The following is a 14,195-nucleotide window of genomic DNA, read 5'->3' as shown; positions in this document are numbered from 1 at the left end:
TGAATCACTGAAGAGAGTGATTCTCTCTACTAAGAGGAAGTATGAGAGTTGGAAAGGGAAGTCTGTTTCAAAGGCAGTCGGTTTCATTTCTCTTGATGCTGAAATTACAGTATATCCAGGGACTTCCCTGATGGTCCAGTGGTTAGGACGCCATGCTCCCAATGTGGGGGCATGGGTTCAATCCCTGGTCAGGCAACTAAGATCTCATACACCACATGGAGTGGTCAAAAAAAAAAAAGTACAATATATCCTAGGAGACAGCTCTATAGACTAGTTGTCCAATAATAGAAAACATACGTATTGCTCTGTGACCCAGTGTTCCTGGCACAGTGTTTCTAACACCTTTGTAAATTCCTGAGTGATAAAAGCACTGGGATCATCTTCCACTCTAATGAGGAGACTTTGGATGGATTGCTGGTTGGGAGCTGGTCACTAGAGAGCCTGAGCCATGATAAAAACTTGGAATTCTCAGCTCCATTCCCCACTTTTCCAGAGATGGGAGAGGAGCTAGAAATGGAATTTGTGATTAATCATGCCTACGTGAGGAAGTCCATAAAATCCCAACAGTATGGGATTCAGAGAGCTTCCAGGTATGTGAACACATCCTTATACTAGGGTACCCTTATACTAGGGTACATCACTAGGGAGGTGATGTACCTCAACTTCACAAAAACGAAAGCTGCATTTGGGACCCTCCCAGACTTCACCCTATGGATCTCTTCACCTGACTATTAATCTGCATCCTTTATTATATCTTTTTATAAACTGGTAAAGGTAAGTAGGTATTTCCCTGAGTTCTGTGAATCTCTAGTAAATTAATTGAACCTAAGGAGAGGGTTATGGGAATCTCTGGTTCGCAGTCAAGTCAGGCAAAAATCCAGCTAGGGACCTGCTACTTACCTTTGGCATCTGATTTAGGCAGGGGCTAGGAGAAGGCAATGGCACCCCACTCCAGTACTCTTGCCTGGAAAATCCCATGGACAGAGGAGCCTGGTAGGCTGCAGTCCATGGGGTCGCTAAGAGTCGGACATGACTGAGCGGCTTCACTTTCACTTTTCACTTTCATGCATTGGAGAGGGCAATGGCAACCCACTCCAGTACTCTTGCCTGGAGAATCCCAGGGACAGGGGAGCCTGGTGGGCTGCCGTCTATGGGGTCGCACAGAGTTGGACATGACTGAAGTGACTTAGCAGCAGCGTCTTGCAATTTAGCCCTTAACCTTATCTCCAGGTGAGCTTCCCTGGTGGCTCAGTGGGTAAAGCATCTGCCTCCAATGCGGGAGACCCAGCTTCAATCCCTGGGTTGGGAAGATCCCCTGGAGAAGGAAATGGCAACCCATTCCAGTACTCTTGCCTGGAAAATCCCATGGACTGAGAAGCCTGGTAGTCTACTATCCGTGGGGTCGCAAAGAGTTGGACACGACTGAGCGACTTCACTTTATCTCCAGGTAGATGGTGTCAGAATTGAGCTAAACCCAGCTGGTGGTTGCTAAGAATTGCCTGTTGTGGGGGGCAGAAAACCCCACATACTTGGTGACCACAAGTGAAGTGGTCTGTGTATGTTGTAAAGAAGACATACAGGTGGAAAAGTGAGTTTTTCCTGGTGGTTCAGTGGTTCAGAATCCACCTTGCAATGCAGAGGATGCAGGTTTATTCCTGGTCAGAGAACTAAAATCCCACATGCTGAGAAGCAAGTACGCCCAAGCACGCAACTAGCAAGTCCATGCACAATGAAAGAAAGTATAACAAAGATCATGTGTGCCACCACTAAGACTCAACACAGCCAAACAATTATTATAAAAACTGATAATATTATTATATTATTTTATAATTATAACTGATAAATTATTACAAAAACTAGTATTTTCCCTAAATATTAGTATTTTTCTGATTTTCCTCCATAATTATATATTTTACATAGCAGGCCAGTTCAAACACATAGAAATAGATATAAAACAGACATAAGGGTGCCCCAACTCCTGCAGACATGCACGAGTCTGGCTTGGAATACTAGTGAGGGGGAGGAAAGGTGAGATGCGTAATCAGCACTGAATTGATAGATGAAGTCATGAGGACAAATGACTTCCCCTCAGCTTGTTGAGGTCCTGAGGTCTAAGACTTGGAGGCCAACACCTGATCAGGAAATTAATTATCCTGCCACCATCTATCCTCAAGCCCATGTCCCAGAGGGCTCCAGAGGAAGAGAGATTCTAGGAGAAAAGGCCCACACATTTGAGAGTTCAAAGTGTAGGTCTCACTGCCAATCCATAAGAGCACACACAGCTAGAAATTTCTCACCTTTTGGGGAAAAAAAAAAAAAAAAAGATCTTCTTTAGCCTCAGCCTGGATAAGGATTTTCCTTGGAGAAAGAGGAGCGAGAGAATATTTAGGTCTCCAACTTTGAGTTTCAAGGCCATGGTGCTTAGAACTGGGACAAGGAAGATAGGAAACGATTTCTCTATGCAAAGCTAGAGTCCTAAATCGAAGCATGGAAAAGAGGCCAAGGGCCCTAGGCGAACATCTGCTGTTGGGTCAGAGCCTGAACAAACTCAGGCCTGCGCTCCGCAATGCTTGGCTCTGAGGAACGAGGGAGCCCAGGGGATTAGCAGAGGCCCCACAAAAACCAGCAACAGACATCAAAGTGCTGATTAGAGACAGAGTATTACCCTCCTCAGTCAAGTTAAGTCGCTTTAGCCACCTCATGTCAAAGCATCTTTCCAGAGGACATCATGGAACATTTCATAATGCAAAGTTTTTTGAAACAGAGATGAAAATAAGTCAATTTTTGGTTTCAGGTATTAAGTTTTTAAAAAAAGGCCCAATACATCATTTAGTTGAAATACCAGGTCCCGATTAGGCTTTTTTCTACCCAGGGAGGGGACAAATAAAGAGGTGGGAGGACAGGGGCAGTTATTCAGGAGGCAGGGAGCACTCTTCCAAGCTTTTCCCACGTTGAGGTGATACTCCCAGTTTACAGGGTGCTGCTGATGACGGCTGCGTGTCCGGGCAGCTCTCAGCACCCAGCTCAAAGAAACAGGCCATCATGGCAAAGGTCCCAGAGAATCAGACTCAATCTTCTCTCTACAGCACATTCAGTGAGCACAGAGGAGGGGCTTACACATGACATAACACAGGCAATAAACAGGCTGCTAGTCAGGAGCAGCTTCTCACCACGCCCTTTCTCAGGCCTGGGCCTCTACCCGCTCTCCAGTCCCCATTCTCCATCTCTAATTGAAAAGGTTGCCAGGATATAAACTATCTTTTCCTTGCCTATTTCTCTTCCCACAGAACCTCCTTAGCCCGTTCCTTTTGGCAGTGGTACAACTAAACTTGGGGAAATGTACACCACAGGTACTTTTTGGTCCCAGGAATCTCCCGGAGCTCTCTTTTTTTTTTTTTCCAGTCATGCTGTGTAGCTTGTGGGATCTTAATTCCCCAACCAGGGATTGAACGCAGGCCCATGGCAGTGAAAACACAGAGTCCTAAGCACCAAACCGCCAGGGAACTCCCGTTAGAGCTCTAGCTCTGTTCCCCAGAACATTTCCAGGCCGTTTCATTACCTGCAAGTCCGATCTCTGCTGTCTCACCAGGTCCTTGAGGTTGAGTCCAGAGCTTCTCTTCCCTGGGCTCACTCCATCTTCTTCCAGCTCTGCAAGTCATCTTGGCACCTTAGGCAACCCCACCCTGCTTCCACCCTCTTAATATTCTGAAAACAAGCACAGTCTAGATACTCCCATGCCAGGCAAGACTGCCAGAGGAGGCAGAGAACTCAGGCTGCTCAAAGACAAACCCAGGTCTGGAATGGAAGGAGGTTTCCCGTGCATTCTGAAGCCGTGAATTAGCTGAGAAACAAAAAGGGGAAGAAAAGTCACAAGAGAAAAATATTACACTTTTCTGACTGAAGGAGAAAGGGGACGAGAGAGGAATTGGGGCCAGAGATGAAGGGGGTTTCTAGTTCCTTCGGTCCAGGGAAGATTCCTGTAAATTTAGCTATGTCCCAGTTGGGCCCTGCAGTCAACTACATTTTTTTTTGGCAGAAAGAAAAAGATAATCATTGGATTAACTGAATGCAATACGTAGAGATGCCAAAACCTAAAGCCTCAAACAGCTGCAGTCAGCTTTTCATTTCTGCGAAGGATATGGTGTTAGTCACCTCTCTCCAGTGCTGATCGGTCAATCTGTTTTGGGATTGGTAAAACTCTAAGTAATCACAGGACCTCTGTCTACAAATAAATCTCTAAGTTTTGAGATCGGTAAATCTCCGAATAATCACGAGACCTCTGTCTGCGAGCAGCTCTTTTCCAACTGGCCAAGCTTAAGGATCCCACAAGGCCACAACCCCAGATGGGTCAGAGCAAAAGTTAGGGGCTACCTCCTACAATAAGGACTCAGACCATGGAGCTGAGCTGCTTAACAGAGGTACTCTTAACTCCTCTGAATGCCTCTAAGTCCCCAAATCATAATACTGGGGCTGTCTCCACACCTTCCAGATATGGACAACAGGGCGCCCACCTGCAAGAAGCACTAGAATTATGTTCTTTCATCCTCCCTGCAAAGTGCAAAGAAACCACACCAGGAGCTCAAAGAGACACATTAACATAATTTATTAAACTCACCATACAAAGAATATGCCATGGGAAAGAGTATCAGAACTGGAAGGACCCATGGAAGTTATCTGGTGCAACCCCCTCATTGTACAAATGGGAATGGTGTGAAGAACACCAGAACACCACGATGAACAAAGCTAGCATGGGAGCTCAGCCCCAATGCACAGAAACCACAGACTTAAGGCTTCTGGTTTTGAGCCAAGGAGAACCTGAAGAGACTTAATGTTTATTTTTCATTTTCTGTGTCCTAGAGTACCACATTCTGCTGCTTAATTTCTTCTTAAGGCTGCAGGAAGAGCCCTAAAGAAAACACAGACAAGTGGCAGGTTCATTCAGAGCCAGGATAACAAACTGATGATGGAGCACCCAGGCACAGCAGGGTTAAGAGAGGGATTCAATCCCACCTGATTGCTGTCTTCCCCCAAACAACAGACATGCAAACCCTGATGCCTCAGGGTAAATATACTTGCCTTCCTGAGGTTTGGAGGAGGAAGGGAAAGGCAGCAGGTAGAGGAAAGGGAGGAAAAGACTTATAACATCATTTTGAAATCGATGAGTCCATTAGAAATGCTCTTTTCCCTCTGTCAAGTAAATCCAAACACCGCAAAAGACTGCAGAACTCTGGGATTAAATCAGTTGTGAGATGGAAGGAAAAACACCAATAACTTAGCAAAATAAATACCACAGAGTTTCTTCGCTGAGATCGATGCAACCCAGTGAAAACAGTTTTTAGGCTCTGAGTCAAGAAGAATGAGGTGTATCTTGCACCTCCATAGGGGGAAACCCTAAGAGGTTCTGGGAGCCTTCACAGCAGAGAGAAGTTGCCCATAACTGTCCGTGGCCTCACAGAACCTTTCTGCTCATAGCTACGCCTTGAAGGACATTTCCCCTCCCCCAAAGACAAGACCATCTGGTCAAAGTTGAGGTTCACTGACTCTGACCAGGCCATGACAGGTAGCCCCACAGTCTGTCTGCAGGAGGCCCTGCTCAGCACGGGCTGAGGGTGGAGCAAGTAGAAAAACAGTTTGTTGCTAAGAACTGAGCTATGTTTACGGAAGGAACTCTGCTCCCCCAGGACTCCAGCTTCTAGGGCAGATCTCACCACCTCTCTCGACCTGACCCACGGAGGGCCTGCTTCTGGGGCAGCTGAACTCCAATCTACAACAGAAGGGAGGCTCTGCTACAGAGAGAAATAGTAAATACAGGAACAAGGCTACTGCCCTGGCTCCTGCAGGCCGGGTACCAGCCTCCAGAGGCCACAGTGTCCAGAGGGGCGTTAGTCCTCCGTCTGCCCAGCGTACAGAACCGTGAAGCCTGGGCCTGAGCACAGCCAGGGAGCAGTTGGGAGGTCAAAGTCAGGGCTGGCGGCCTCCAGGGGCGGTGGGCTCCTCCGCAGGCCAGAGGCGGCAGCAACGTCCACCTCCTTGGGCTCATGTTTCCACCACTCGGATGAGAGGCATGGGCTTTGGGCTGGGGGGCTTGGATATCCTGATGCTGAAAAGAAAGTCAGAAATGCTGAGTGCCCTGTCATGGCCCAGCCTTCCCAGAGCCACCCCTCTGGCTTGCCTCCAGGTCCCACCCTGCAGGGCCCACTGATCTCTTGGTTCTAATGTCCTGAAACCATCACTGCCAGGGCTAAGCGGCCAGGGGACTGGTGCTTTTATCTCATGACAGGGGTGGGGAACACAGAGGGTGCAGCTGAACACCTAAGGAACGGGATGGCTGTGATTCCTGATTTTTTTTTTTTTTCAAAGTTTTAGACCTTTCTATGACTCTCGCAGAAACAAAAAGCCCTCTCCCTAGACAAAGCCCTTGCTGTGTATGTGTGTGCTCAATCACGTCCGACTCTGCGACCCCACGGACTGTCCTCCGCCAGGCTCCTTTGTCCATGGAATTTTCCAGGCAAGAATACTAGAGTGGGTTGCTATTTCCTACTCCACAGGATTTTCCTAACCCAGGGATCGAACCTGCATCTCTTTGCACCTCCTGCATTAGCAGGCGGGTTCTTTATCACTGTACCACCTGGGAAGCTCCATATGCCCTTGGTAACAGTCACAATTTTTGCCTCCAATTTCAGGGGTTCATATGCCTCTTGTGTTGTCCATGGGCCTCCCTGGGGTTGTGGTATCAGGCTCTACTCTAACCTGGTTAGAAAGTGGTTCAGGTGGAGAATGGGCCAGATGAGAGACAGAGAGAAAGAAACTGGACTTTGGAGAGCCTCATCTTGGCCTTGGTACTGAAGGTTTCCTTCCTGTGGCTCTGCCCCACCTTCCTTCACTTCCTTCCTGGGCTCCGCTCCATGCGCACTCACTCACCTGCCCAGGTTCTCGGTCTTGGCCCGGTTCTGGGTGCTGAAGTTGCCATGACTGATCTGTTTTTCTATCAGGTGTTCCATCCGGTCATGCATCTCTAAATTCTGTAATGCAAGTTTATGAGATTAGAATTGGGTCGCTTCCGGTTTGCTGTGGGTCACATCTAACCAGCTCATCCTGGTCTCCAGATCTAGGTGCTGCCGTCACCCCCACCCCACTGCGCCTGCCACCACCAGGAAGCCCTCATCTTCAGCACTCCAGGTTGCACTCTCCTTCAGTACTTGCTCCAGCCTCCTTCCCTGAGGATGTGTTCTCTCGATAACTGTTAAACACCGATCATCTCCTATACTTCCCCTCTACACATTTCCTACATATAATCTCCTAGAGTCTGTTGAGAAATTTACTTGCATTTGCTGATACGCTTTTCTATAAAGTATCCTTAGGTATATGTTTAAAGGATTTTATCTCTAAATCTAGACTGCAGACTCCCTGGAGATGAACAACTCTGTCTCCTATTTCTTTTGATCTCCCCCTCTATCTGAGACACCCTCACACAATGGCTGCAAAGCAATCTCAGGGAGCCAGTCAATGGACAGGAAGGCCTCTGAAGTACGGTGGACATCAGACCAAGAAGAACTCCTTAGGCAATCGAGCCCATCACCTTAGCCGTGGAGAAGACTCCATTTATAGGATGTGTTCTCCTTCAAGGCTCAGCTCCACTGTCAGCTCCTCTGCTAAGCCCACAGAATCAGAATGAAGGGCCGGCCTCCATGCTGCTGTGGCACAGGGGTGGCACCACAAGGACGATCCCTTCAGAGTGGGGACAGGTCTTACCATTGCCCACAATCCCTGAAGAGTCTCAGAAAACGTTCAGTCAGCAGAAAAGCTGGAGATCAACCAGCTACCTCAGATACTCACTTCTGAGCAGCAGCAAGATACGACCAAGACCCCTCCAGAATCTCCCCCTCCCCGTGTCCAGATTCTTCTTCAAGAGTCTGTCCCCTCCCCGGGGCTGCCCGGAACACACACCTCGGCTTCCAGGTAGGCAATCTTCTCCTTGAGCTCCTGGATGGTGGTATCCTTGGACTGGATCACAGCTTTTGAGTTCTGGAGCTGCAAAGATGTGGGAGACACTAGGGCTCATTCTGAAATGACTCATGACATACTCATCCAACTTTGCCCGGCTGCTGGGGGAGCCAGCGGAGACAAAGGGCAGAGTACTGCACCTCTCACGTGACTTCCTTAGCTTTTCAGTAAACACTAAACTCTTGATTATTCCAGATTTGTGTGAGGGGGGTGAGGGGGATCACCACCCTCATAATCCAAAATAATGGATGGCTCAAAAACCATTTCATTTGCCTTTGGGAAATGCAAATGATGTATTGGTTCAAGAAAGGGATACTGAATGCCAGACTATATGACAGTCCCTATTTTAGACAATGGGAAACAGCGGTGAACAAGATGGAAGAAATCCTAGCGCGCATGGAGCTGGCGTGCCACAGCTACGCACCCCCAACTAGGGGCTCTGAAATTCTCAGAACAACTCCACAAAACAGCACATTCTGACCGCCGGAAGTTCAGGCAAGGAAAAGCAGAAAATACATCACGAGGTGCAAAGGTTGAAAATCTACACACAGATAAGTGAGTTTATTGCGACTTAATTACTTATTTACCAGCACTTTTTAACGAGCAAGGAAGATTAACCTTATCCTTCTTTTCCCATGGAAAACCACAAGGCAAATTACCAAAAAAGTAGGGGAAAGATGGAAGAACAGCAAATCCCAATCACCCTAATTTAATAGGCAGACTTGAGTGTTTTATGGGACACTCAAGAATGTAAGACAAGATACCCAGGAGAATCAATAAATAAAGGTGTAGGCTTGACAGGAAAACAGGGCTAGACACAACGCAGAGACTCCCAACATGCGCCCCCAGAGCAGGGTTACCCATGTACCTGCTCTATCATCTGCCGGACCTTCCGCTGCTGGCTCTTAAGCATGTCATCCAAGTGGTGGATCTTCTCCCGCAGCCCAGCCACTTCCTTCTCCAGGTTAGCAGCCCTGGGAATTAAGACCGAAAGGCTGAGGTAAGAGGGAAAGGTGCCTTCTCCACCTGGTCACAGTAAGGACCCTGAGCTCAGGGGGTTCCAGTCAGGTGTGCTTCCTTCTACCCCAGCTCTGCTGAAAGGAGGAGGCAGTGGGAACACACATCGGAAGCATACTAGAGATCATCCAGCCCAAACAAGGGAACTGAGGCTCAGAAAGGTTAGACAGGATAAATCATTCTGGAAAGTTTCACCAGTAAAACTAGAGCCGATAGGTAGATGTACCAAGGTAGCAGTTCTTATGTTATTTAATAACATAGGAAAGACATTCTCAGAATTAAAGTTGTCAGAAAGTGGACTGCCTCATGTCTAATGAGCTCCTTATTCCTGGAAAGATTCATGTACGAGCTGGGATTATGATACCCAAGACCATCAAGCTGTTAGCAGGGATTTTACAGCAAGAGGGAGATAAGATTTGAGGACCCTTAACGCTTCTTCACACAAGTCTGGTTTTGTTTTGTTTTTCGGCTGTGCCGGGCAGTATGTGGGATCTTAGTCCCCTGACCTGGGATCAAACCCATGCCCAGTGCAGAGCACTGGGAGTGAGAAGTCATAACCACTGGGCCACGAGGGAAGTCCCAAGTCTAAGTCTCTTGGTTCCCAGACACTGCTGATTCCTTTGCATCTTCTAAGCAAACTGGGTCAAGATCTCCAAAGGCCAGGCGGCTGGGGAGAGTGCCCAGGAGTTCAGGGCATTTAAGAATTGCTGATACCCATTATTCTCTGGGTCTGCCTGAGGAAGCAGACAAGAGCGCATTGCTAGAAGATGGGCAGCTCTAGGGGTGGGGGACAATGCAATCCGAGCCCAACTCACGCTTCCTAATTTCAAGCATTCTAAGTTCCCACCCTCAGCTCTCCAGCGCTCTATTCCTTGGTCTCCTTTTATTGAGAAAATCAGTGTTTCTGATGTGCAACGGTCACTTGCCCACCCCAAATCTCGGTTATCTGGTCTTCTTTGTCTCTCCTGCTCCTTCCACTCAGGCTCCCGCCTGTGAGCACCTCCACCACAGGAGTGGTGAGGGAGCGCTGAGTAATTTAAAGCAATTCTGCTATGAAGTCTAAAAGAAGGTTACAATAAGATGTCTGTATTTACCATGCCAGGAAGGCCTAGATCAAGGTTATCCCAAAGGAGAGAAGATGACCCTAGCAGACCAAGGGTCCAAGAAGGCAAGGATTGGGTCTGTTCGTCTTGGAATGCCTTAGAAGGCCCGTCAGGTAATGTCTGTTGAGCTTAGAAAGGTCCAGGTTTTTAATTATTTATTTGACTGCGTCAAGTCTCAGTTGCGGCACTCAGGATCTTCAATCTTCATTGCAGCATGCAGGATCTTTAGCTGAGGCATGTGAAATCTTAGTTGCAGAATGTGCGATCTAGTTCCCCAATCAGGGATCGAACCTGGACCCCCTGCATTGGGAACGTGGAGTCTTACCTGCTAGACCACCAGGGAAGTCCCCCAATATGCTAATGTGACATTTGATTTACCATTTGTGATCTTCCCAGGTGGCACAAGTGGTAAAGACCCCACGTGCCAATGCAGGAGATGTAAGAGATGTGGGTTCAAACTCTGCATCAGGAAGATTCCCATGGAGCAGGGCATGGCAACCCACTCCAGTATTCTTGCCTGGAGAATCCCATGGACAGAGGAGCCTGGGAGGCTACAGTCCGTGGGGTCACACAGAGCAGACACGACTGAGCAGCTAACACTGTGTTTAGGGGGGAGTAGGCTATGGTGCAATCCAGTAACACATCCAGTGTAACAACTCAGAATCTCAAAATGATGTGCAGCAACGGTAGACATTTCACCCGCTCCCGCCTGCCCCTGTCCCTACAACCACAGAAGCCTTTTCTTCAGGTATTGGAAAATGAGTGCCTCAGACATGGCAGCCTCCCCACAGTATCTCCCTGGGCAGGGCCCCACCCCAAGCAGGCACACAGTGAGTCAGAGCTGGAAGACCTGACATCAGCACCAGCTTCCTCCCCAGGACGGCACCCTCTCCTCCCTGCACCCCGACCTCACGCTGAGCCAGGGCCCTTACTTTTCTTGTTCTGCTCGGCAGTCAACGTTCTTACTCCGAAGTTCCTCCAGGGCTGTCTCCCCTTCCCTGACCTTCGCCAGTAAGGCCTGATACTCCTGGTGGGCCAAAGGAAAGAAAATCTACAATGAGGAGACGGTGACGGTATCTGTGTTCGGGGTAAGATGGGCACCAAGGGCTGGCACTCAGCCCCTGCGGGGCCTGGGACAGCTGCCAGGGAGCAGCAGGTCAAGCTGGTTTGATGGGGTGCTCTCCCCTAACAGGGATAACCCTTCCCACCCTCAGCACATAGAAACTTCTCAGCCTCGCCCAGCTGCCCGAAGGGAGAATCTGGCCCTGCATCAGCTGGGTCCACCTGCCAGCTCTGGCTACCGATCCCCAGGGAACTAGGCTGAGTGTCTCCTGAAGAACTGTCTTCAAAGGCCAAAGGGCAGCTCTACCAGAACCCACCTAAAATGGAAATGGGTTCAAGTCGAGTTACCAAGAGCTAAGTTAGATAAAGAAAGACCTTCCCTGGGACTTCCCTGGTGCCCAGTGGCTAAGACTCTGTGCTCCCAATGTAGAGACCCAGGTTCGATACCTGGTTGGGAAACTAGATCCTGCATGCCACAACTAAAGATCCCATACACTGCAACTAAGACCCAGCATAGCCAAATACATAAATAAAAGATTAAAAAAAAAAAAAAATCTCCCCATTCCTTAAGGGCTAAACAGTATTCCAAACGAAGCTGTGAAATGCGCTTTTCTAGAACCGCTAAGAAAAGGAAGGTCTCTGCAACCATCTCAGGCAGTCCACCCGCACCTTCCAGCCCAGGAGTATGGGTGCTGAAGAGCAAGACCCCAGCAGTTACCGTCTCCATTCCCAGCAAGCGCCTCTGCAGCTCCCCGACTTCTGCTTCCTTCTGCTCCGCTCTGTCCTCCGCTCTCTGTAGGGCCACCTGGCTCTGTTTGGCTTCTCTCTGGTACTGGCTGAGTGTGACCTGGGACACAGGATGGGGACTTTGTGAACTGTGTGGAAGGACAAACGTAGATAAAAAGGACAAAACCCAGGAATGAGGGTGCAGGGATGGGAGGAGGAGGCAACCCTGATGGGCACACCGCTGTCTCCCCATCACTGTTCCAGGACCACTCAGGAGACCAGCAGATTAACTCCACTCCCAAGGAAAACTGTCACATAATCAGAGTGACACCTGGAACCCATAAGCTCCGCTTTCCAGATAGCTGACGTCTTCAGCATCCCCACCAGCCCTCCAGGGTCACCCAAGCTTAAACCAGTGCCATGACTTTCTTTCTAATACAAAGAATCCAATGGAGGAATCTCTGTGTCCCTCCTTCTGTCTCCCACTCTTCCTCATCCTCACTTCCAGCAATCCTGGAAAGGCTCAAAACAGCACCCAGACCATTACTAGCACCAGGAAGAATTTTGCAATATGGAAAGGATAGAAGTGGAATTTAGAGTGAAAAAGTAAAATAAGAACTTGCCTCCTTTCCTCCTGTGTGCATTTTGCCAACTCCTGATCATCTTTCAGGTCTCAGCTTAGACACCCTTCTTCCAGGGAGCTGGAGCTCGGATGAGGTGTGTGTCCTTTGTGTGTCTAACCTCTTATGCACCGAGCAGATTTTGCCTGGTCGCTTGTGCGCACCCCCCAGGAGACCATCAGCTTCACGACGGCAGAGACGCTGGGCACCACTACCTTTCCAGAGCTTAGCACAGCACTGAGCACACAGCCAGAGCTCTGTAACATCATGAATGGACTGGATGACCATCTAGTCCAACCCTCTCCTTTCACAACTAAAGGAAAAATGACCTATTCAAGATTACACAGCCAGTAAATGACAGTAAACTCAGTTGCTTCATCATCGATTTCAATGCTTTCCAGGTATCCCACTCTGACTCCCCAGTCAGAGACTAAAAGAATTTGGGTAATCTCTGGAAAGCCTAACCAGGCCTGGTAAAACGAAACACCAGCAACCAGTTTGTCTGGCTCCTCCCGAAGTCAGAATCAAGGAGAAGAAAGCAAAGCAAAGGATGACGTGTGATGGGACTTGTCCACATTGTACACAGCCCCATCCAGAGTAAATCCTTCCTGACAGCCAGGAGCCAGTAGAACGGGAAACCCACGCTTAATGACAGGTTGTCTTCGTGGTAATAGACAATCTTGCCCTTCTTGCCCCCCAGCTTCAGAAAAACAGACCAGAGAGTCTAATCCACCCGGAGAGACTGAGAAAAGCCTTCCAACGTCCCATATTAGCCTGAAACAGGCCCGTTCCTTGGGCAGAAGTATAAAAAGAAGGCCTCTCATTTCTGTACACAAACATTGCACCCAGGTGGCTGTGTGCTCGGATCACAGCACCAACGGACCACAGATGATCCTCACATGCAGCTGTAAGGTCACAAAGGAAAAAAGCCAGACTCTGCTACGTCGGTCCCACAGTTCCAGCCAGCCCTGCCCAAAGGAACCCTTTAATCATGAGGGTGTGGGGACCTACCCCAGTAGTGGGAGCAACCCAAGGACCATCTCCTACTGTAGATCTGTGCTACACGTCATGGGGTTAAAGGGCAGCTCCTCGTAAGAAGCCATGAGTGTGTGTTTACCAGCAATCACAGGCCTTACAGCCTTGGGCTTTTACTGAGGATACTTTTGCTCAAGTTTTGAAACCCAGGGTTAGCAGAGCTCTCCTATTTGCTGCCAAAACCAACTAGTACTTCACAGTATTTCTCAATGTAGAAATTTATTTCCAACATTCACAGTCTGGTCAGTGCTACAGCCTCAACCTCCCCTTCCTCCTGTTCTATTCTAGGAAAGTAAGAAAGGGTCACTAAACTGATTCATTATCAACTGAATTATCCAAATCGTAGAATCTGAAATAGATTCAATAAACTCCTTTACCACACAGCTACTTCGTTCTGAGACCAAATTAATCTTAGTATTACCCCGTTGTCGTTGTTATTTAGTCAGTAAGTTGTGCTCAACTCTTTGTGATCCCATGGACTATAGCCCTCAGCTCCTCTGTCCATGGGATTTCCTAGACAGGAACACTGGAGTGGGTTGCCATTTCCATTTCCAGGGCATCTTTCCAAACCACGGCTGAACCCCCTTCTCTTGGATTGGCAGATGGATTCTTTATCACTGAGCCACTG

General features: G+C 48.6%; 1 protein-coding gene across 4 annotated transcripts in view; it reads right to left on the bottom strand.

Annotated features, from left to right (window-relative positions):
- Nucleotides 1-4,579: 4,579 nt before the first annotated feature.
- Nucleotides 4,580-14,195, bottom strand: part of TUFT1 (tuftelin 1) — a 47,737-nt gene continuing 38,121 nt past the window's right edge. For all 4 annotated transcript variants that reach the window (XM_004002499.5, XM_012181174.4, XM_004002500.5 and 1 more), the window contains 6 exons: nt 11,905-12,033; nt 11,057-11,151; nt 8,873-8,978; nt 7,948-8,031; nt 6,922-7,022; nt 4,580-6,100 (listed from right to left, as the gene is read on the bottom strand). In XM_004002499.5, the coding sequence (XP_004002548.2) occupies nt 6,037-6,100; nt 6,922-7,022; nt 7,948-8,031; nt 8,873-8,978; nt 11,057-11,151; nt 11,905-12,033 (579 nt within the window). In that variant the 3' untranslated portion in view covers nt 4,580-6,036. The remainder of the gene's footprint in view (nt 6,101-6,921; nt 7,023-7,947; nt 8,032-8,872; nt 8,979-11,056; nt 11,152-11,904; nt 12,034-14,195) is intronic.

The sequence above is a fragment of the Ovis aries genome, chromosome 1, assembly GCF_016772045.2.
Source record: "Ovis aries strain OAR_USU_Benz2616 breed Rambouillet chromosome 1, ARS-UI_Ramb_v3.0, whole genome shotgun sequence".
In the NCBI taxonomy this organism is placed as follows: domain Eukaryota; kingdom Metazoa; phylum Chordata; class Mammalia; order Artiodactyla; family Bovidae; genus Ovis; species Ovis aries.
Note: the sequence above shows the minus strand (reverse complement) of the source record. Positions and strands in the feature narration are given on the sequence as shown.